Genomic DNA, 9544 nt, shown 5'->3' with positions numbered 1-9544 from the left:
GACTCGGGGACCGCTTTGCAGAACACCTACGCTCGGTTCGCAATAAACAACTGCACCTCCCAGTCGCGAACCATTTCAACATCCCCCTCCCATTCCTCAGACGACATGTCCATCCTGGGCCTCCTGCAGTGCCACAATGATGCCACCCGAAGGCTGCAGGAACAGCAACTCATATTCCGCTTGGGAACCCTGCAGCCCAATGGTATCAATGTGGATTTCACAAGCTTCAAAAACTCCCCAAAATCATCCCAAAACCAGTCCAGCTCGTCCCCGCCTCCCTAACCTGTTCTTCCTCCCACCTATCCCCTCCTCCCACCTCAAGCCGCACCTCCATCTCCTACCGACTAACCTCATCCCGCCCCCTTGACCTGTCCGTCCTCCCTGGACTGACCTATCCCCTCCCTGACTCCCCACCTACACTCACCTTTACTGGTCCCATCCCCGCCTCTTCGACCTGTTTGTTTCCTCTCCACCTATCCTCTCCTCTATCCATCTTCTATCCACCTCCCACTCGCTCCCTATTTATTTCAGAACCCCCTTCCCGTCCCCCTTTTCTGATGAAGGGTCTAGGCCCGAAACGTCAGCCTTTCTGCTCCTATGATGCTGCTTGGCCTGCTGTGTTCATCCAGCTCTGCACCTTGTTGTCTGGAATACTGTGAGCAGTTTTGGTCCCATTATTTAAGGAAAGATATAATTTCATTGGAGGCCGTTCAGAGAAGGTTCAGTAGGAAGATCCCTGGTGTGGAGGGATTGTCTTATGAACATAGAACATAGAACAGTACAGCACAGTACAGGCTCTTAGGCCCACAATGTTGTGCCGACCTATTATCCAACTCTAAGGTCAAACTAGTCTGCATACCCTACATTTCACTATCATCCATGTGCCTATCTAAGAGTCACTTAAATGTCCCTAATGTATCTGACTCCACTACTACCACCAGCAGTGCATTCCACACACCCACCACTCTCTGTGTGAAGAATCTACCTCTGACATCTCCCCTATACCTTCCTCCAATCACCTTAAAATTATGCCCCCTCGTAATAGTCATTTCCGCCCTGGGAAAAAGTCTCTGACTATCCACTCTATCTATGCCTCTTTTCATCTTGTATACCTCTATCAAGTCACCTCTCACCCTTCTTTGGTCCAATAAGAAAAGCCCTAGCTCCCTCAACCATTCCTCATAAGACCTGCCCTCCATTCCAGGCAGCATTCTGATAAATCTCCTCTGCACCCTCTCTAAAGCTTCCAATCCTTCCTGTAATGAGGTGACCAGAATTGAACACAATATACCAAGTGTGGTCTAACCAGAGTTTTATAGAGCTGCAGCATAACCTCACGGCTCTTAAACTCAATTCCCCCACCAATGAAAGCCAACACACCATACACCTTCTTTACAATCCTATCAACTTGGGTGGCAACTTCGAGGGATCTATGGACGTGGATCCCAAGATCCCTTTGTTCCTCCACACTGCCAAGAATCCTGCCATTAACCCTGTATTCTGCATTCAAATTCGACCTTCCAAAATGAATCACTTCACACTTTTCTGGATTGAATTCCATCTGCCACTTCTTTGCATTGCTCTGCATCCTTACAATGTTGCATTGCAACCTACAACAGCCCTCCATGCTGTCCACACTCCAACCTTCGTGTCACCGGCAAACTTACTAACCCACCTTTCCACTTCCTCATCCAAGTCATTTATAAAGATCACAAACAGCAGAGGTCCCAGAACAGATCCCTGCGGCACACCACTGGTCACCAAGTTCTAGGCTGAATACTTTCCATCCACTACCACCTTCTGTCTTCTATTGGAAAGCCAGTTTTGTATCCAGACAACCACATTTCCCTGAATTCCATGCCTCCTTACTTTCTGAATGAGCCTATCATGGGGAACCTTATCAAATGCCTTGCTAAAATCCATATACACCACATCCACTGCTCGACCTTCATCAATGTGTTTTGTCACATCCTCAAAGAATTCAATCAGGCTTGTGAGGCATGACCTGTCCCTCAAAAAGCAATGCTGACTATTTCTAATCAAACTGTGCTTTTCCAAATAATCATAAATACTATCTCTCAGAATCCTCTCCAATAATTTGCCCACCACAGAAAAAAGACTGACTGGTCTGTAATTCCCAGGATTATCCCTATTCCCTTTCTTGAACAAGGGAATGACATTTGCCACCCTCCAATCTTCTGGTACTACTCCAGTGTACAGTGAGGACGCAAAGATCATTTCCAAAAGGGCAGCAATCTCTTCCCTCGCTTCCCGTAGAAACCTTGGGTATATCCCGTCTGGCCCAGGGGACTTATCTATCCTCATGTTTTTCAAAATTTCTAGTACATCCTCCTTCCTAGCATCAACCTGTTCGAGCATATCAGCCTGTTTCACGCTGTCCTCACAAACGTCAAAGTCCCTCTCACTGGTGAATACTGAAGCAAAGTATTCATTAAGGACCTCCCCTACCTCCTCCGACTTCGCGCACAAGTTCCCTCCACTATTCCTGATTGGCCCTACCCTCACTCTGGCCATTCTCTTGTTCCTCACATAAGCATAGAACGCCTTGGGGTTTTCCTTAATCCTACCCACCAAGGCTTTTTCATACCCCCTTCTTGCTCTCCTAAGTCCATCCTTCAGTTCCTTCCTGGCTACCCTGTAGCCCTCTAGAGCCCTGTGCGGTCCTTGCTTCCTCAACTTTAAGTAAACTTCCTTCTTCCTCTTGACTTATGAGCAAAGGCTGAACAGTTTGGGACTGTACTCACTGGAGTTTAGAAGGATGAGAGGTGATCTCATTGAAACATCTCAGATTCTTGAGGAGCAGGTTAAATGCTGAGAGGATGTTTTCACTCATGGGGGAGTTTACAACCAGAGGGCATTTTCTTTTAGTTCATTCACATGGTGTGGGCATCACTGGCTAGACATTCATCGCCCATCCCTAATTGCCCAGAGGGCAGTTGAGGGTCAACCATATTGCTATGGATCTGGAGTCACATGTAGGCCAGACCATTAGTGAACCAGATGCAACTGTTCCCCTGACAATCGACAATGGTGTCATGGTCATCATTAGACTTTTATTTCAGGTTTTTAATCAAATTCAAATTCCATCATCTACCGTGGCAGGATTTAAACCCAGGTACCCAGAACATTACCTGAGTCTCTGGATTATCAGCCCATCAATAATACAACCAGGCCATCGGCTCCCCTAGTCTCGGAGTAAAGGGTGAGATGAGGAGAAATTTCTTCTCTCAGAGGCTTGTGAGTCTTTGGAACTCCTTACCATAGACAGCTGTGGGGGGCAGAGTCTTTATGTATATTTAGGGCTGAGATAGATTCTTGATCAATCGGGGAAACAAGGGTTATGGGGAAAGGGCAGGAATGCGGGGTGAAGAATGTCGGATCAGACATTATCCTATTGAATGGTGGAGCAAGCTCGAGGGGCGGAATAGCCTGCTCCTGTTACTATTTCTTACGTTTAATTTGCCTTACACCTGATCAGTATATGAGGGCTGTGAAAGAGAGCTACAGCTGAGTGGGGAGAGGCCTGGGGAACTAATCAATGGACAGTTGTTACAAACAGTCCCAAAACCAGGTTTTCTGGTTTGTTATAGCTCCAGTCACAATACCCCAAACTGTTAAAATCCTGAGTGAGGAGGGATGAACTGGCTCCCCTTCTTTGATAACCCAGCCCCTAGTTCGTTACAACAGGGTTAATTTAAAAGGTCCCATTTCCTCATGGATACCTTTCCCCAGACCCAAATGAACTAATGACTTAAAAGGAAGTTAACCAGACTTTCTTGAATTAACGAGACTGAGTTTATTAATGAAGAAACATGGTAAGAAATGGAAGCACATACAGAGAGATTAGAAATAACAGGTGAGAGCAAATGTAAGGGGCATCCATCCAGGGCAATTAGTCAAATTGGATCCAAATTGGCTGAGTGGCAGGAAGCAGGCAGAGGCTAATGGTCAAAAGGTGTTTTTGTAATTGAAAGCCTGCATCCAATGGTGTGCCACAGGGTTCAGTGCTGAGTGTTTTGCTGTTTATTGTGTTCATTAATGATCTAGATAGGAATGTAGCAGGTGAGTGTGGTCATAGTGAGGAGGATAGGCTTAGACTACAAGATGATATTGATGGGCTGAACAGACAGGCTGAACTATCAGTACTCACCAACATAAGGTAGGAGATATCAGGGATAGAGTGGTCCTTTATTGCAGGTGCAGGGAATTTAGCAAACAAATTGTTCAGTCTCTGGTTAGAGATAGCTGTTTATAGGCGAATGGTGAGTGAGACTCCAATCCTTTGTTACTTCTCTGGAACGAGAAAAAGGATGCTGGCTTTTTAGAAAATGGAGGTGTTCTGTCATTGTAATATTTACACACAGGCTGTTCTTCTACCCAGCAGCCAATCAGAAAATTGTTATAATTCTGAGCACTCCCAGTATCCACAACTGGTCCTGGTTGAAAACCTGACCAACAGGCTGTCTCTCATCAAAGCTGCCCCACAGTGCTGCAGAATCCTGTCATCCACCATCCCTCATTGAACATGGTAACAGTGTAAACACAGCTCACAATGAGTTCCAGTAACTCACTTTAAAACTGCAGCAGCTCCTTCCTCAGTTTCCTCAGTTTAAGGCAGTATCCTTTTCCCATTTTGATTTTGATTTGATTTATTATTGTTACCAAGATACAGTGAAAAGTATTGTTTTGCATGCCAACCAGACAAATCATACCTTATGTAAGTACATCAGAGTATTAGAACAGAATGCATAATATGGTGTTACAGCCACAGAGAAGGCGCAGAGAAAAATGAACTCTAATATATGAGAGATCCCTTCATAAGTCTGGTAATGGCAGGGAAGAAACTGTTCTTAAAACAGTTGGGTCCATATTTTCAAACTTTTATATCTTCTGCCCGATGGAAGAGAGTGGAAGAGAGTATAACCAGGGCATTTGATTATGCTGGCTGCTTTCCTGAGGCAGCAGAAAGTATAGATGGAGTCAATGGAAGGAGCACTGATTTTCTGTTTTGGTCCACAATCCAAAAAATAAGAAACTAGAAAAGTCTGATCTTTACAAAATACTCTTTTCCTCAGTTGACTGCAGGCTAAGTTGGCACATTGAAGGTAAAGATTAAATCCATCATCTATGTTTTCCTTAATCATGGCTCCTGCCATGATCTTGAAAAGTTTTATTCTTGGGTGCTCTGTGAAAGGAGAATTTGGTTGTATACTTTGGAGAAGAATTTGACAATGGCCTGGAGCTCAGTTTCTGCTCACAAGCATCATCTGCATCCTGGAGCTCAATGACTGAGGCTGGAGTAATTCAGTTCTGGGTCAAAATTCAGCTGCTTCATCAATGACCTTCCTCTCCATCCATAAGGTTAGAAGTGGGGATGTTCGCCGATGATTACACAATGTTCAGCACCATTCATGACTCCTCAGATACTGAAGCAGTCCATGTTCACATGCAACAAGATCTGGACAATATCCAGGTTTGGGCTGACAAGTGGCAAGTGACATTCATGCCACACAAATGCCAGGCTACGACCATCACCAATAAGAGACAATCTAACCACCGCCCCTTGACATTCAATGGTGTTACCATCACTGAATCCCCCATCATCAAAATCCTGGGGGTTACCATTGACCTGAAACTCAACTGGGCTCACCACATAAATACTATCGCTACAAGGGCAGGCCAGAAGCTGGAAATACTGTGGCTGGTAACTCATGTCCTGACTTCCTAAAGCCTGTCCACCATTTACAAGGCACACAAGGCAGGAGTGTGATGGAATACTCCCCACTTGCTTGGATGAGTGCAGCCCCAACAACACTCAAGAAACTTGATACTTTCCAGGACAAAGCAGCCCCCGCTTGATTGGCACCACATCCATAAACATCCACTCCCTCCACCACCGACGCTCAGTAGCAGCAGTGTGTACTATCTACAAGATGCACTGCAGAAACTCACCAAAGATCCTCAGACAGCACTTTCCAAACCCACGACCACTTCCATCTAGAAGGACAAGGGCAGCAGGTATACGGATACACCACCATCTTCAAGTTCCCCTCCAAGCCACTCACCATCCTGACTTGGAAATATATCGCCGTTCCTTCACTGTCACTGGGTCAAAATCCTGGAATTCCCTCCCTGAGGGACATTGTGGGTCAACCCACAGCAGGAGGACTGCAGCAGTTCAAGAAGACAGCTCACCCCCACCTTCTCAAGGGGGCAACTAGGAATGGGCAATAAATGCTGGGCCCAGCCAGCAATGCCCATGTCCCACAAAATGAATAAACTTTTAAAAATGCAGCACAGTTTGAATATTTCCCATTCTGTTCTGTGAATTATCCCCATATGCCTGTGTTTAATTTACTGGAGGTTTGGACTACACAAGAGTCACTTATTACTTAGAAAACATGAATCTAAACATAGTGGAAGACCAAAGTTGTCAGGTGAGCAGTAATACACAAATCATTTAATGCTGTGAGGCAGTTTAGCAAAGTCTTTACAACCACAAACTAATACTTGGGATGATAGCCAAAAGGATAGAATTGAACGTGGTAAGGTTGGTTAGAAAGCATGTCAAAGTACATGCTGTTCTTATTGGCATGTGATGAAAAGTATATTTAGGGAGCAAGGCAGGGTGGTGAGGATGGTATCAGAAGTGGGTGGGTTTTCACACATGGAAAGGATTGACAGGCTGCGGCTATTCACTCTAAAACGAGAGAAGGCTGAGGAGTGACCTAATGGAGCTCTTTAAAATTCTCAAAGCTCTGGTCAAAGTGACGTGGAGAGAACATACCCTCTGGTGGGGAAGAGCAGAACTTGAGGTCGTCAATATAAGATCGTCCCCAAGGATTCCAATCGGGAATTCCGAAATGTCTTTCCCCAGAGAATGGGAAGCATGTGGGCCTCGCTCCCATGGGGAGGAGTGGTTCAGCCAAATAATGGGAGTGTAATTAAGGGAAAGCTAGAGAAATGTAGGAGGGGGATGGAGCTGGAGGATTACAAAGGTAGCTTCAGATGAGGGAAGCTGGGAGGCAATGAGTTCAGCACAAATCCCTGCATTGACTGGTTGGGCTGAATGGCCTGATTCTCTGCTATCCGTTCTATATAATTCTATTAGGTTTTGTTGTCCTTAGAACAGAGGATGTTGGGAGGCGATTAGACAAGCTGTTCCATGTCAGCAAGTGGTCTGTTTCAGTGGAAGGACTGGTAACAAAGTACATCGATTTATTCCAGTTGACAACAGAACCTGAGGACACTCGACAAAGCATTTTTCTCAAATACACTGCCTGAAAAGGTGCTGGAGCTTTCAAAACAGAATTCCACCAATACGTGAAAACGATGCAATTGTTGGGCAATGGGAAAGGGCTCGAGGACCGGGACTCATCTGAGAGCTGTCTCAAAGAGCCAGCAGAGGTGTGGGAAGCAGAATGTCCTCTTTCTGTGCTGTATGGGCATTCAATAAACAGGAGTTACATTCATACAGGCTTCCAGAAACTTACACTGCAGCAGCAATAAGGGATTTACATGGGACTGAGGTCAGAAGGAATGAAGGGCAATCATAGGGATAGGATGTTACCCAGTGATATAAATGCACTTTCTGCACTCACTTCCACATTGATCCTGTTACATAGGTGGATCCCAGAATCTGCCAGGTGGCTCCTGGCTAATGGCAAAACTAAAGAGGCCCAGGTCAGCCTGCGGAAATGTGCCAAAGTGAACAAGCGGCTTGGGAGTGACCTTGGATTGTCTAGTGAGGTAAGAGAGCAATTCGGGTGTTCAGCAATCTCTGAGGAGGTCCCCACTAATAGAGGGCTTCCTGTACCAGCACTGGGCAACTCAGCCCAATCTGACCATGTTGGGTCAGGCCCCCTGCCAAACGTGGCACAATGGGGACAGCTCCCAACTATGTCCACACAACCACATCCTGACCACGCAATCTCACCCCAAGCTGCTGTCAGCTCGGCAAACTCTCTGGGAGTGCAAGATCTCCCAATCCTGGGGTTCTAGTCCGTGAATTCCCAATCCTGGGGAAAGGTGAAATCCCAATCCCAGGATTCAGAGTGGGAGAAAACCCAATTTCAGGGTCAGGAATGTGTGATATCTCAATCCAGTTATTCCGGAATTTGATATCCCGATTCTGAGGCTGGATGTGTATTAATATCCCAGTGAGAGGGTTGATATTGCAATCCTGGGGCTGGGGTTGGTTGATATCCTAATCTCTGGTGTTTGGAGATGGTTGATATCCCAATCACAGGGGCTGGGAGTGTGTTAATTTCCTGATTCCAATGTTGTGAGAGGGTTGATATCCCAATCCCAAAGTGGGATAATATCCTGCTCCTGAGACTGGGTTGATACCACAACCCCAGTGCTGGGGGTTGGTTTATATTCAAGATTAAATATGTGTCAATATCTCAATCCCAGGACTGGGTTGATATCCCACTCCTGGTGTTGGGAGTGGTTGATATCTTGATCTCGATATTGGGAGTGTCTGATATCCTGATCCTGGGACTGGGAGCAAGTTAATATCGCAATCCCAGAGTTCACAGTGGGTGATATCTGAATCCCGGGGCTGGGATAAGTGCCCATGGTGTTAGGGGCAAGGCCCTGGCATGGGTAGAGGATTGGCTGACTGGCAGAAGGCAGAGAACAGGGATAAAGGGATCTTTTTCGGGATGACAGCTGGTGATTAGTGGAATTCCAGAGGGGTCAGTGGTGGGACCACAGCTATTCACCTTATACATTAATGATCTGAACAAAGAAACTGAGGGCATTGTTGCTAAGTTTGCAGATGACACAAAACTAGGTGGAGGGCCAGGTAGTGTTGAGGAAGCAGGGAGGCTGCAGAAGGACTTGGACAGGCTGGGAGAGTGGGTAAAGAAGTGACACACAGAATACAAAGGTTTTACACTTCGGTAGGAAGAACTGAGGCATAGACTATTCTCTAAATGGGGAAAGGCTTCAGAAATTTAAAGCACAAAGGGATTTGGAAGATCTAGTTCAGGATTCTTTTAAGGTTAACATGCAGGCTCAGTTGTCGGTTAAGAAGGCAAATACAATGTTAGCATTTATTTCCAGAGGGCTAGAATACAAGAACAGAGATGTACAGCTGAGGCTGTATAAGGCTCTGGTCAGAGATAACACAGTGTGGAGCCGGATGAACACAGCAGGTGAGACAAGATCAGGGGAGCAGGAAAGTTGATGTTTCGGGCCAGGACCCTTCTTCAGAAATGGGGAGGGGGAAGGGAGCTCCGAAATAAATAGAGGAGAGGTGGGGCTGGGGAAGGTAGGTGGGATGGTGATAGGTGAGTGCAGGTAGGCAGTGGTGGGGATTGGTCAGTGAGGTGGGAAGAACGGATAGGTGGGAGAGAGGATGAGATAACAAGGTGTAGAGCTGGATGAACACAGCAGGCCAAGCAGCATCTGTGTTCATCCAGCTCTACACCTTGTTATCTCAGATTCTCCAGCATCTGCAGTTCCTACTATCTCTGATAAGCCTTCCTGCTCTTATGATGCTGCTTGGCCTGCTGTG

At 46.1% G+C, this 9544-nt stretch overlaps 1 protein-coding gene across 1 annotated transcript in view; it reads left to right on the top strand.

The window, feature by feature from the left end:
* The window catches only part of LOC109924767 (solute carrier family 22 member 7), a 46500-nt gene that overhangs the window by 23978 nt on the left and 12978 nt on the right, over positions 1 to 9544 (top strand). The window contains exon 5 of the mRNA XM_048596603.1: positions 7647 to 7770. Within this exon, the coding sequence (XP_048452560.1) occupies positions 7647 to 7770 (124 nt within the window). The remainder of the gene's footprint in view (positions 1 to 7646; positions 7771 to 9544) is intronic.

This window comes from Rhincodon typus, chromosome 5 (genome assembly GCF_021869965.1).
Source record: "Rhincodon typus isolate 14 chromosome 5, sRhiTyp1.1, whole genome shotgun sequence".
Classification (NCBI taxonomy): Eukaryota; Metazoa; Chordata; class Chondrichthyes; order Orectolobiformes; family Rhincodontidae; genus Rhincodon; species Rhincodon typus.
Note: the sequence above shows the minus strand (reverse complement) of the source record. Positions and strands in the feature narration are given on the sequence as shown.